This window comes from Hylobates moloch, unplaced genomic scaffold, assembly GCF_009828535.3.
Source record: "Hylobates moloch isolate HMO894 unplaced genomic scaffold, HMol_V3 SCAFFOLD_10, whole genome shotgun sequence".
Classification (NCBI taxonomy): Eukaryota; Metazoa; Chordata; class Mammalia; order Primates; family Hylobatidae; genus Hylobates; species Hylobates moloch.
Genome location: NW_026652285.1, coordinates 43,257,462 through 43,272,350, shown reverse-complemented (window position 1 = coordinate 43,272,350; position 14,889 = coordinate 43,257,462). Strand labels below are relative to the sequence as shown.

Sequence of the window (14,889 nt, the reverse complement as noted above, 5' to 3'; positions counted from 1 at the left end):
TTGTATCTTCCATTTCTGTCAGGAAAGACAAATATACAATAACAGTATTTTTATTATAGAAAAATATTTAATTTGTATTTTTGTAGTTTGAGACAGTATTGCAAAGTGCATTTTCAGTCAAGCTTATATGATTGGGAAAAAATATTACCTCCACAGGGTCCTGCCTGAAATTTAACATCATCAATGGCAATATCACTTCTTATCGATACTCCTCGAATGGCTTCAAAAATTATCTGAAAGAATAATATGTTTGAATTTAGAAATAGAATCATCCTGATAATACAGTGCTGGTCAGGGCAGATCCAGGCTTTGTAGATATGAAAACTTAGATTGCTCTTGAGGATCCCTTTAAGGAAAAGGATACCAAATTACAAATTGAAATCTAGGTATTAAAGAGAATATTTATTTGGAATTTAAAGAAACACAATAAATTACTGAAGCCTTGAAGATTCAGGTCCCTGTCTTCTGAGATCTCTTTAGGCAATTTCCCAGAAATGCTTGCCTAGATGTGCTTCTTGGTGGTAACCTGGTTTCCTCTTCTCAGTTGGAACACTCTTCTCCCAGCATCCCCCAGCACTCACACAGGGTCTGTGAAAGTGAGGGGCTCAGAAACTTAAATTTCCTTTAGCACTCCATAAGTCTACCTTTGATACTGCTACTAGGTGGAAAAATTTAATATGACTGATGATACCCATGTATGAACAGAAAAACGTAATAATGAAGTTTACCAAAGATAATGGTTCACTTATGTTAAATACCATGACATCAAAGACACAGCTCAGGCAGAAGAGAGAATCAGTTTTATAACTTCAGATTCTGAGAAGAAAATAACTGATCAGATATTGTGGTTGTAGGAAAAATAGATAACCAGCTCTAAGGCTGTCCCAACAATGGTTAATAAATTACTGAATATTCCAGGGAGGCCCATGGGTAATGAAAGTTGTTCAGAAGACACATTTGCTCTATTCATTTTATAAGCAAATGAGTCTTCATTGGAGTAGTTTATAATTTAAACAAAGAAAGCCCTTAAACAAATTTTATTTAAACCCTCCCTAAAATTAAAGAATATGAAATAATATGTTTATAAAGTTATGAAATTAATGTTTCAAAGATGCTTTAATGATGGACTGGTGGCAAAATACTGTTAATAAAAATTCTAAGGATCCAACTCGTGATGGTGGATTTTAGGTGTCAGCTTGACTGGGTTAAGGGATACCCACATCACTGGTAAAGCATTATTTCTTTTTTTTTTATTTATTATTTATTTATTTATTTATTTTTTAATTATACTTTAGGTTTTAGGGTACATGTGCACAATGTGCAGGTTTGTTACATATGTATCCATGTGCCATGTTGATTTCCTGCACCCATTAGCTCGTCATTTAGCATTAGGTATATCTCCTAATGCTGTCCCCGCCGCCCCCGCCCCCACCCACAACAGTACCCGGAATGTGATGTTCCCCTTCCTGTGTCCATGAGTTCTCATTGTTCAATTCCCACCTATGAGTGAGAACATGCGGTGTTTGGTTTTTTGTCCTTGCGGTAAAGCATTATTTCTCAGTATGTATGTGAGGGTGTTTCTGAAAGAGATTGGCGTTTGAATTGGTGGACTGAGAAAGGAAGATCTGTCCTCACCCAATGTGAGTGGGGACCATCAAATTGGTTGAGGATGCAGATAGAACAAAAAGGCAGAGGAGAAGCAAGTTTGCTCTCTCTTCTGTAACTGGGACACCCGTCTGCTTCTGCCCTTGGACATCAGAACTCTAGGTTCCCTAGTCTTCAGACTTCTGGAATTGTACCAGTGGCACCCTAGGTTCTCAGGCCTTTGGCTGCAGACTAATAGTTATACCATCAGCTTCTCTAGTTCTCAGGCCTTGGGATTTGGACTGAGCTATGGTACCAGCTTTCCTGGTTCTCCAGCTTGTATATAGCAATGGGACATCTCAGCCTTCATAATTATATGAGCCAATTTCCATAATACATCCCCTTTCATATCTCTCTCTCTCTCTCTCTCTCTCTCACCTTCTGTGTCTGTCTCTTTCTCCTCTACTGGTTCAGTTTCTCTGGAGAACCCTGATTAATACACAACACTAAATAATCCAAATAAATGGCAAGAAGAGGGGAAAAAAATGTCCTAACACGTCTAGATAGAAGGACACCTGAGTGCGGATAATAAGCATTTTGGTTCTCTGAACAGCAATATAATCTGTTTTTTTTGGCCTTCAAGTCTGTAATGAAAAGAGTAATAAACAAAATTACCTGAAGGAATTATATTCTGAATAGTCTATGATTTGGCCAAACACTTGATTTTATACAACTTTCTCCTCTGAATTTTCTTAATACAGTAGTGATCACCATTTTATAGTACTATGATTTCCCCCTTGTATTATAAATATGTAATAGTATCTCTTCTTTTTCTACATTGACAATAGGATTAAGCTGACTTATCTTTGCACTTTAAGACTAACCAAATCTATCCAAATCAAATAGCTACTGAACAAATACTTATTTAGATAATAAACATAACAAATGTAGGATTAAATAAGATAATATATGTCCTTGGTTCCCAAAGTGTGTGCTGAGGTGCCCCAGGGTGCCCAAGTACATTCACAGGGTGCTGTGGATAGTTTGAAATTTTAAGGGAAACACGGCAATATTCAATACTTAGCAGACAGCATGTGAGCTGCTAGCTCAATGTCATTCAAAGTTTTAACATGGGATTGACCTGTATTCCTTTTGATAACGTATCTTCATAGAGCTGAGTTTTTTGGTAGCTGCTGCAATTAAAAGGAAGCATTGTGTAGAAATCAATGTGGAACATAAAATAAGGGTAGTGTATCCAATCTGATTCCAAGGTTTGGGAAGTTTGTGCCCAACAGGTATATACATTCTATTAGTACATAATTTTGGTTAAGAATTAGATAAAATTGTAATTTTTATTTTAAGTATTTTTTCAGATGGCTACTAAGTTGTTAGAACATAAATACTTAAGTTGTTTGAATCCAAATACTTAATATATGAAGCTGTTAGGTGTTTCTTTTGGTCTTGCGGCACCAAGAAAAAATTACTACGGGCATCATAAACAAGAAAATTTGGAGACCTGAGTCTTTTTTTTTTTTTTTTTGAGACAGAGTCTTGCTCTCAGGCTGGAGTGCAGTGGTGTGATCTCAGCTCACTGCAACCTCTGCCTCCTGGGCTCAAGTGATCCTCCTGCCTCAGGTGCCCCAGTAGCTGGGGCTACAGGCATGCACCACCACACCTGGCTAATTTTTGTATTTTTAGAGGAGACAGGGTTTTGCCATGCTGCCCAGGCTGGTCTCAAACTCCTGGGCTCAAGAAATCCCCTCACTTCAGCCTCCCAAAGTGCTGGGATTATAGGTATAAGCCACCACACCCAGCCAACCTGAGTCTTAGCTGAGTATGCAGTGCATAGAAATTCCTAGTAACTGTTAGGCAGTATAATTAATATGACTGATGTAAATATTTCAGTGAGCTGGGAATTTGTATAACACTTTACTTCAATGGCATCAAAATCTAAGAAACCAAGGAGGAAAAGTCATGAAAGTGGGGGAGGAGGGGTAATCAGGGAATCCAAAGGAAATAGAATGATTTTGTGCTTTTGATCAATAGTGAGTCAGTTTCTGCTTAGCACTAATAAATCCGTTAGGAAGGAGCATGATTAAAAATTTGCCGTTTGATGCATTTCTTTTTCCCACAGGGATAATCTAATGAGTGGAATGCCTTTAGGAGGCCACCCATATATTTTCCCCATAGGATCTCAAATGACAGTAGTACTATCACACTCTAAATACCATCTCTACCTGCCCACCCCCATTCATGCTGTACAGATTTACTTCCCTAACTCTGTTCTCTTCCCTGAACTCATCTCATATCCTATTATTTACTTACAACCATTTGGATTTCTAATAGACATTTCTAATAGACACACACTGCCCTCACTCCAGGTCTGCTCTGTCTCAAGTCTTCCTCATCTCAATAAATGATATCTCAATTCATTTTAGCAATTGCTCATGCTAAAAGCTTTGGAGTCATCTTGATGTCTCCCTTTCCCTCAGACTCCACATTCTATACATAAGAAGTCTCGTGGGCTTCTGATGACATCTCCTCACCTCTGCTGCATAGCCTGAGCCATCACTCCTCTTGCCAGGGCTACTCCAGCAGCCCCCAAAGTCTCCTTGTCCCATTGCAGTATACTTTACACACAGTAGCTGGAGTGATCATTTCAAAATCAGATAATATTACCTTAAAGCTGTATAATGGCTTCTTACTGCTTTTGGAACAAATTTCAAACTCTTTATCACACCTTCTAAGGATTTTCATGATTATCAATATTTCTTTGACTTCACCACTTGATCAACTTGACTACTTCTTCCTCTTTTCCCTCCTCTTCTTCTTAATATTATTTTTAATTAATAAATCACAATTTTATACCTTTATGGGGTACAATGTGATATACATAGATATACATACACACACACACACACACACACAAAATGTGGGATTATTAACTCAAGCTAATTAACATATCCATCACCTCACTTATTTATCACTTTTTGTGGTAAGATGTGAAATTTACTCTCTTATTTTGAAATATACAATACGTTATTAACTATAGTCATCCTCTGTTCAACAAATCTCAAAAACATATTCCTCTTGTCTATCTGAAACTTTGTAGCCTTTGACCAACAACTCCCCATTCCCTGCTTCTGCTTCCTCCAGCCTCTGGTAACCATCATTCTACTCTCTACTTCCATGAGCTCAGCTTGACTTCTTCATAGCACTTATTATCTGATGTTTCTCTCTCTCTCTCTCCATATATATTTGTTGTTTGGCTTTTTTTTTTTTTTTTTTAGATACAGGGTCTCAATATGTTGCCAGGCTGATCTCAAACTCCTGGCCTCAAGCAATCCTCCCACCTCAGCCTCCCAAAGTGCTGGGATTACAGATGTGAGCCACTGTGCCTGGCCTTGGCTTGCATTTTCTACCTCCTCCCCACTAGAATGTAAATTCCAAACAAATAAGAACTTCATATATTACATTCATTGTAGTATCTTCAGCACCTAGAATAGTAAATGGACAACACATAATTATTGAGATATTTTGGTCTCAAACAACAGGAGCTGGATGCCTGATGTAGCTGTTGAGAATACCAGTTCTGCCATGGTGATATGAATTAGTGACTAGGGAGACTTAGGTGAGAATATATTGTTAGAACAGTGTTAATATCTTATTTTGATACTTTAAAGTTTATAAAACCCTTTCACATACATAATCTCCTTTGACTGTCTAACTGGCAATGTCAGCACAGCTGACTAGGAATTATTACCCCATTTTGAGAATGTATAAACTCTCTCAGAGAGTAAAAGATATCTCCAAAATCATGCAGTGCTTGTGACCATCAGGCCAATGAGGATTATTTTCGAACTTCTATGGTGGGAGGCAGTGTAGAACAGTGGCTTAGGGATACAAACTTTGGAACCATGCAGATCTGGTTCTCATTCAGCCACTTATCAGCCAGACATTTACTTTTCCCCACCTGTAAAATGGGGAAATAGGATCACTTGAAAGAACTTACAGCTCTTAGCACTGTAAGTGCCTGGCATGTAGCAGATGGCTGATCTATGTGCACATGAGTGTATCTATTTTATTAGACACTAGGATGTTTTGGAGCAACTAGTTCAGCCTGGTCTCCCTGCCATCATTTGGATTCCTGAGGGAATCACTAACCCAGAGGAGATTCTTATCTGTTCCATTCTAAGCCAAGGGGGAGGATTCTAGAGTCTTCTTCCCAGACTGTGAGCTGGAAGTCTCCAGGGCTATTCTGCATCATTTGAAGAGCCCTAAATGCCATTTCAGATGCCACACTACTCTTTACTCAAAAAACATTTCAAATAACTACCACCCCAGTAAGTCTATTATATGCAAGGCCATGTGCCTGATCCCCAAGGCCTAGATGCTGAGAAGTTACCTGTCCCCAGAACTCAAATCTTAGAGCACTTGTGCATCAGTATCGCTTGAGAGTTAAACAAAAAATCAATGCTTAGGTGTCACCCCCAAAGATTTAGATTCATTTAGTCTAGCATAGAGATTCTTTATCTTTAGCATGCATCAGATTCATCTGGAGGGCTTATTAAAACAGATTTCTGGGGTCCCCAAATCCTCAGTTTCTGATTCATTCGTTTTAAAGTAGGACCTGAGAATTTGCATTTTAAGTGAATTTGCATTTCAGGTATTGCTGATGCTGCTGGTACCTGGACCAAACTTTGAGAACCATTTGAATACAGAAGGAGTACCCCAATAACCTAACAAAATTAATCCACCATCTCTGAATAATGATCAATTATATTAGTAAGTTTGTGAGCCATCCACTTTCTTCTTTTGAACAGACATTAAATCAGTATAAAATTATTCCCGAAGCTACCTGTTATTCTTTGCCAAATGTCTAGATGTTTATACATGTTGGGATAATGGGCCTTTCCCAGATAGTGGCTCATCTTCCCTGTCATTTGCTCTTTAACAATGTAGCACCTTTGACTGCACTGCAACTTGGCCGTCTGAGCTTCCGCAATTCCTTCCCATTTATATCTGTAGAAAATTATTTTTGGTCGTAGGTTGGTGCAAAATAAAACCCTTAATTTGGATATCTCTTCCCAGGAAGATCTGGGTTTAGACAAGGCAGCCAGTGGTGAAAGACGCAGAGTGCTGGTCCAGGAGGTTTATCAGCCAGAAGTAAGAATGAGTAGGAAGGTGTGCCTTTAGTTGGAGGTCACACTTTTGAGAATTCTACAGAGCAATTTTAAGAACATTCAGAAATCTGAAGGTTATCTCCCACAGCTTTCTGGAGCTTTGGCTCATGGTAGGCAGGTAAAATCTGGCTCTCAGAAGGCAGGTGTGGTTCTCCAGGCTAGACTGGCTTTTCAGCCCCTACCTACTAGAATTTAAAAGGATGTTTCTATTGCTGCCCAGATTCCTTTATGATAGAGAACATCTAGATGGACATCTTCTATAGCACATGAGAGGACCTGGGGGAGACCCAGGACTGAGGATCAAGTCTCTCAGTTTCTTTTGCATCAATGCAGTGATGGAGGCAGAGGCATTAAAAAAAAAATAAAACTTACTCTGGACCATACTCACTGTTAAATAGAGGCTTAAGGCAAAAGCTCTTAGATGTTTGTGGGTAATGATGCAGTAAAAGATGCAGCTGCAACTAATTAGGTAATACCATATTTAGAAGAAAAGACTTCGTTTTGGAGATTTGCATGATACATAGAAATATACTTGACACCCATAATGTATCAAGACAAAAATAGATATACTTTTATCATAGAACAGCAAGAAAATCACTTTATGCATAAATTCTCAAAGCTTTCTCTCCCTGTCACTGCTTAGATTTAATCAATGTATAGCCTAATTATGTTTACTCCCTCTTAATCCTGCCTTTATCTATGACCCTGAAAAAGAATAAAATATTCTGTTTGGTAGCAGAGTAAGAAAGAACATCAGAAGCTCCTACACGTTTTCCATTGCTTAGTTCTTATCTCTGTTGGCTTACCTGATGTTGCCTCTCACAGCTGTATTCAATCAGTGCTCGTAGCCAGGAAATGCTCTGTTCACCTCTTCGCCTCCATAAGAGGGACTCCTCACTGTCTTCTTCCTTTTTCAGATAAACACTCAGCAGGCCAGTGCCCCCTCCATACATGTGGTAGAAAAAGGTCAAGCAGTGTTTTCCGGAGACTCCTCGCAGAGGCCTGGACAAGAGGCGTGCTTTTTGTCCATACACCATGTGGGAGGCCTCAATGTACATGTAGTAGCCTTGAGGTGAATGCAAAAGCAGGTATTGTTAAAAAGGACACAAATTACATTTTCTCCTTCCATAATGTTCTTTCAGAGTGTCAAGTCAAGATGATCTGACTAAAAGTACTGATAAAGGGTTTTATAATTTTGAAGAATACATATTATCTAAGGAGAATGAATAAGTTACAAAAATGAGACCAGCAAAATGATTTCTTAAATTTAATGATTTATAATTCAGAGGTAATTAATATACCAGTATTATGCCACTGATACAGTGATTAACACACCAGAATTTATATTACTCGTTCATGGACAGTATTCTAAAGCTTCCAGACATTGGTTTGGGGGGAGAGAGAGAGAGAGAGAGAGTGGGTTTTATACTCAGGTAGATCTGGTAGACTCTAATATTTGTCTTTGTGATTCTGGCCTAATGAATAATCTCTGAACTTACATTCATCATTTTAAGATAAGGATTAATACCTGTGCTACAGAATTGTGAGAATTAAATAACATAATGACATATGCTCACATTTCATGCATATTCCATTATTTGTTTCCTGTCCTGCTCAATTCCTAAAATTTTTTGTGGCACTTATTTTTAGTTTTGAAAACATATTCTGTAATTTTTTTTATATAATCCAATCTTTATTTAAAAATCTAATCTGCCAGTTTAGCGTTTTCCACCAACTCGGGGAGCTGAAACTTTCACAGGCTTCACAAACTTTTGCTTAGGTGCTGCCTTTGTAGGTGCCTTAGCAGCAGCCATTGCAGTCTTTTTAGATGCTTGCTTAGCCTTTTTTGCCTCCTTAGCAGCCCTGATAGCTTGTTCTCATTGAGCCTTTCTAACTTCAGGTTTCTGATTCCTCTTGGCCATTACATCAGCAAGAGATGCACCAGTAATGGCCCTCTGGAATTTGACTGCTGGGCGGGTTCTTCTCTTTTGAATTTCTTCTGACTCTCCCTTTTTGTGCTTCCTTCTGTAGAGGACAGTCCAGTTTATCTGCCGAGGATTCCTCTTGGAAAGGAACGCCGACTTGCATTTTGCATTAAGAAACTGGAAAACCTTCCTGTCGGTCCTGGTGTAGCACCTCTCGTGTCCGGGGTAGATCTTGTACCCGCTAAAACTGCACAGCTCGACCTTCATGGCGACAGCTCCATGGGAAGAGAAAAGATGGTGAAGAGCCATATTCTGTAATATTTTAAAATTGCCTTTCCAATTTCCTTTTCTATTTTATTTCTATTTTTAAATTTACTGGTTTCAGGCAGAAACAGGATTAATCGGCATGTAGATAAGGCAGTGGTGTGCTGCAGCCAACTTCCAGGGGCTTCCAATAGTCCATTGTATGCATCCTCTCCCAGCTCCAAGTGACTTCACATTGGTAGCCGGAACTGGGCCATGATGGGAGTATTTAAACTACAGAAATTAGACACGTATACAAGTCAGTACATCCTTCCCAAAGAGAGCCAGTTGGTGTTAAACAATCACTATCATGTCACTGAAGTAAAACTATATATGAATAGTAATGCAAGAGATATTTTCTAGAGTAATTCACTGGTAATATAATTCTGTGCATCTGAGGCCCATTTTAAAAAAGGCCCTGAACTCTTTCATCAGTAGTTATTAACCTTTGATCACTTGATAAAAAGTTTAGACCTCCTCTATTTGAAAAGTACACAAAGAAAGTTTGCATGCAACTTTGTTGCCTTGTTTGGTGTTACATTTGTGTTTGGAATGGATGTATGTGTCTCCCCAAATTCATATGTTGAAGCCCTAACCCTCGTGTGATAGTAATTGGAGATGGGGCACTGGGGAGCTAATTAGGGCTAGATGAGGTCATGAGGCTGAAGCCCTCCTGATGACAATAGTGCCCTTATAAGAAGAGATAGCAGGGAGCTTGTTCTCTCTCTCTTCAGGCGCATACACCAAGAAACGCCATTTGAGCACACAGCAAGATGGTGCCTGTCTGCAAACCAGGAAAAGAGCACTCACAGGAACTGAAACAGCTGGCACCTTGATGTTGGACTTTCCAGCCTCCACAACTGTAAGAGGTAAATTTCTGTTGTTTAAACCAGCTAGTCTATGATATTTTGTTATGGCAGCCAAAGCAAACACCAACATTTGCCAATTTTGATTTATATTTTATATATGATGTAAAAAGTAATCTTTACAAAGTATCATGTGTCTCATTATTTCATGCAGAAATTGGTGACCAAATCAAGGGGAAAAATGAGATCTCAAATAATACATGAAAATGAAATGGTTTCTTTATAGTTTGAAGTTTAATCAATGAACTTTAATTAATCATTTCAAAAAAATATGGCGATTGAGATATCCAAACAAGAATTGGTTGGAAGTCCCCTCTATGTGCCTGAGAGGCCTTTCTCCATTTTCTTTTTCTTATTTCTACAAACACAAATCTGAGAAGTTCTATAAGCTTATTAAAACAGTGGGAGAAAGCATCATTGGTCTTAATAAATTGTGTGCACTGTGCAACCGCTTCCCCCAGTGTTTTACTCTATAAAGTTCTGACCCTGCAAAACTGGGCTGACTCATAGGATATGGCCTGCATCAACCAGTCACATATAAGGAATGATGCTGCCCCAAAGAAGCAAAATCAGAGCAGAGTTCTGTGTCTGTCACTTCAGGTTGCCTGTTAACAAGGCATGGTGCCACCAAAGGCTCCACTGGCTGGGGATTCCTGAATGCAGTGAACAAGTAGAAATCAAAACCTCCTTTAGGATACTCTAAAGACTACATATATTTCAGCCCAGTTCAAAAGTAAATTTTAATTAGAAGGCTAATTGGTTTAAATAAGAAATTGAAATTGTGGGAGTGTCTTTGATCTGGTATGTTACATTTGACATCCAGTCAACTTCAACTTTTCATCTCATTGGCAGTAGTTTTATCCAAATGCATGCTTAAGGGAAATGGCATAGCTGCCAACTTTCCCATGACCTGCTTAAAAATGATAGCAAAAAAACCTGTCAGTGTTCTGGAGTGCTCACCAATGACATCCTCATTACGAACTCCAGTGGTCAGTTTTCAGTCTTTGTCATTTTTGTACCATCAGTAACATTGGACATAGTGGTTTACCACTTCAGAAAGTAGAATTACATTCTTACCTTGGCTTGCAAGACACTGTATTCTCCTGCTTTTTCTCCTTCCTCACTGGTCACTCCTTTGCAGTTCACTTTTTTCCCAATTCCACGTTCTGTTTCCTGACCTTTTGACCCTGGAGTGCCCCAAGGTCCAGTTTTTACTTCACTATTCTCACTTCCTTGATGATCTCATCTATGTTTCAGGGCTTTAAATACCAAATATGTTGTTATATCTCAAATTTACATTTTCAACCTTTTTGCTGAAATCTAGACTTGTTCAAACTGTCTAATGGACATCTCCACTTACTGTCAGGTAGACATCTTACAATGAACATATTCAAAACTCAACTGCCTAACAGCCTGAAGTAGACTGAATGTCCAGTCGTTGACACCCAAAACCTGTGGGTCGCACACCACTACTCTCTTTCTCTGATTCTCCACATCAAGGCTATCAGGAACTCCCACTGGCTCTACCTTTAAAATATATCCAGAATCGAGGGGTGGAGCCAAGACAGCTGAATAGGAACAGCTCTGGTCTACAGCTCCCAGTGTGAGTGACGCAGAAGATGAGTGATTTCTGCATTTCCATCTGAGGTACCGGGTTCATCTCACTAGGGAGTGCCAGACAGTGGGTGCAGGACAGTGGGTGTAGCGCACCATGCACGAGCCAAAGTAGGGCAAGGCATTGCCTCACTCAGGAAGCGCAAGGGGTCAGGGAGTTCCCTTTCCTAGTCAAAGGGTTGACAGACGGCACCTGGAAAATTGGATAATTCCCACCCTAATACTGCGCTTTTCCGACGGGCTTAAAAAACGGCACACCAGGAGATTATACCCCACATCTGGCTAGGAGGGTCCTGTGCCCATGGAGTCTCACTGATTGCTAGCACAGCAGTCTGAGATCAAACTGCGAGGCGGCAGCGAGGCTGGGGTAGGGGCGCCCGCCGTCTCCCAGGCTTGCTTAGGTAAACAAAGCAGCCAGGAAGCTCAAATTGGGTGGAGCCCACCACAGCTCAAGGAGGCCTGCCTGCCTCTGTAGGCTCCACCTCTGGGGACAGGGCACAGACACAGAGACAACAGTAACCTCTGCAGACTTAAATGTCCCTGTCTGACAGCTTTGAAGAGAGTAGTGGTTCTTCCACCACGCAGCTAGAGATCTGAGAACGAGCAGACTGCCTCCTCAAGTGGGTCCCTGACCCTTGACCCCCGAGCAGCCTAACTGTGAGGCACCCCCCAGTAGGGGCAGACTGACACCTCACACGGCCGGGTACTCCTCTAAGACAAAACTTCCAGAGGAATGATCAGACAGCAGCATTCGCGATTCACGAAAATCCGCTGTTCTGCAGGTACCACTGCTGATACTCAGGCAAACAGGGTCTGGAGTGGACCTCTAGCAAACTCCAACAGACCTGCAGCTGAGGGTCTTGTCTGTTAGAAGGAAAACTAACAAACAGAAAGGACATCCACACCAAAAACCCATCTGTACATCACCATCATCAAAGACGAAAAGTAGATCAAACCCCAAAGATGAGGAAAAAACAGAGCAGAAAAACTGGAAACTATAAAAAGCAAAGCACCTCTCCTCCTCCAAAGGAACACAGTTCCTCACCAGCAATGGAACAAAGCTGGACGGAGAATGACTTTGACGAGTTGAGAGAAGAAGGCTTCAGATGATCAAACTACTCCAAGCTACAGGAGGAAATTCAAATCAAAGGCAAAGAAGTTAAAAACTTTGAAAAAAATTTAGACGAATGTATAACTAGAATAACCAATACAGAGAAGTGCTTAAAGGAGCTGATGGAGCTGAAAGCCAAGGCTTGAGAACTATGTGAAGAATGCAGAAGCCTCAGTAGCCGATGTGATCAACTAGAAGAAAGGGTATCAGCGATGGAAGATGAAATGAATGAAATGAAGCAAGAAGGGAAGTTTAGAGAAAAAAGAAAAAAAGGAAACGAAAAAAGCCTCCAAGAAATATGGGACTATGTGAAAAGACCAAATCTACGTCTGATTGGTGTACCTGAAACTGACGGGGAGAATGGAACCAAGTTGGAAAATACTCTGCAGGATATTATCCAGGAAAACTTCCCCAATCTAGCAAGGCAGGCCAACATTCAGATTCAGGAAATGCAGAGAATGCCACAAAGATACTCCTTGAGAAGAGCAACCCCAAGACACATAATTGTCAGATTCACCAAAGTGGAAATGAAGGAAAAAATGTTAAGGGCAACCAGAGAGAAAGGTCAGGTTACCCACAAAGGGAAGCCCAGCAGACTAACAGTTGATCTCTCAGCAGAAACTCTACAAGCCAGGAGAGAGTGGGAGCCGATATTCAACATTCTTAAAGAAAAGAATTTTCAACCCAGAATTTCATATCCAGCCAAACTAAGCTTCATAAGTGAAGGAGAAATAAAATCCTTTACAGACAAGCAAATGCCGAGAGATGTTGTCACCACCAGGCCTGCCCTACAAGAGCTCCTGAAGGAAGTACTAAACATGGAAAGGAACAACTGGTACCAGCCACTGCAAAATCATGCCAAATTGTGAAGACCATCAAGGCTAGGAAGAAACTGCATCAACTAATGAGCAAAATAACCAGCTAACATCATAATGACAGGATCAAATTCACACATAACAATATTAACCTTAAATGTAAATGCACTAAGTGCTCCAATTAAAAGACACAGACTGGCAAATTGGATAAAGAGTCAAGACCCATCAGTGTGCTGTATTCAGGAGACCCATCTCATGTGCACAGACACACACAGGCTCAAAATAAAAGGATGGAGGAAGATCTACCAAGCAAATGGAAAACAAAAAAAGGCAGGAGTTGCAATCCTAGTCTCTGATAAAACAGATTTTAAACCAACAAAGATCAAAAGAGACAAAGAAGGCCATTATGTAATGGTAAAGGGATCAATTCAACAAGAAGAGCTAACTATCCTAAATATACATGCACCCAATACAGGAGCACCCAGATTCATAAAGCAAGTCCTGAGTGACCTACAAAGAGACTTAGACTCCCACACAATAATAATGGGAGACTTTAACACCCCACTGTCACCATTAGACAGATCAACGAGACAGAAAGTTAACAAGGATACCCAGGAATTGAACTCAGCTCTGCACCAAGCAGACCTAATAGACATCTACAGAACTCTCCACCCCAAATCAGCAGAATATACATTTTTTTCAGCACCACACCACACCTATTCCAAAATTGACCACATAGTTGGAAGTAAAGCTCTCCTCAGCAAATGTAAAAGAAGAGAAATTATAACAAACTGTCTCTCAGACCGCAGTGCAATCAAACTAGAACTCAGGATCAAGAAACTCACTCAAAACAGCTCAACTACATGGAAACTGAACAACCTGCTCCTGAACGACTACTGGGTACATAAAGAAATGAAGGCAGAAATAAAGATGTTCTTTGAAACCGACGAGAACAAAGACACAACATACCAGAATCTCTGGGACACATTCAAAGCAGTGTGTAGAGGGAAATTTATAGCACTAAATGCCCACAAGAGAAAGCAGGAAAGATCCAAAATTGACACCCTAACATCACAATTAAAAGAACTAGAAAAGCAAGAGCAAACACATTCAAAAGCTAGCAGAAGGCAAGAAATAACTAAAATCAGAGCAGAACTGAAGGAAATAGAGACACAAAAAACCCTTCAAAAAATTAATGAATCTAGGAGCTGGTTTTTTGAAAGGATCAACAAAAATTGATAGACTGCTAGCAAGACTAATAAAGAAGAAAAGAGAGAAGAATCAAATACACGCAATAAAAAATGGTAAAGGGCATATCACCTCCGATCCCACAGAAGTACAAACTACCATCAGAGAATACTACAAACACCTCTACACAAATAAACTAGAAAATCTAGAAGACATGGATAAATTCCTTGACAAATACACCCTCCCAAGACTAAACCAGGAAGAAGTTGAATCTCTGAATAGACCAATGACAGGCTCTGA

General features: G+C 39.9%; 1 protein-coding gene and 1 long non-coding RNA gene across 2 annotated transcripts in view; one reads left to right on the top strand and one right to left on the bottom strand.

Moving 5' to 3' along the window:
- The window catches only part of LOC131384434 (uncharacterized), a 42,870-nt gene extending 32,784 nt beyond the window's left edge, over positions 1-10,086 (top strand). The window contains exon 4 of the long non-coding RNA XR_009215277.1: positions 9,730-10,086. This is a non-coding gene — a long non-coding RNA (uncharacterized LOC131384434). The remainder of the gene's footprint in view (positions 1-9,729) is intronic.
- Positions 8,397-9,037, bottom strand: LOC116475139 (large ribosomal subunit protein eL24-like). Its single transcript, XM_032761216.2, has one exon. It carries the CDS (start codon positions 8,999-9,001, stop codon positions 8,645-8,647), a length of 357 nt encoding a protein of 118 aa, XP_032617107.1. The 5' UTR covers positions 9,002-9,037; the 3' UTR covers positions 8,397-8,644.
- Positions 10,087-14,889: the final 4,803 nt, after the last annotated feature.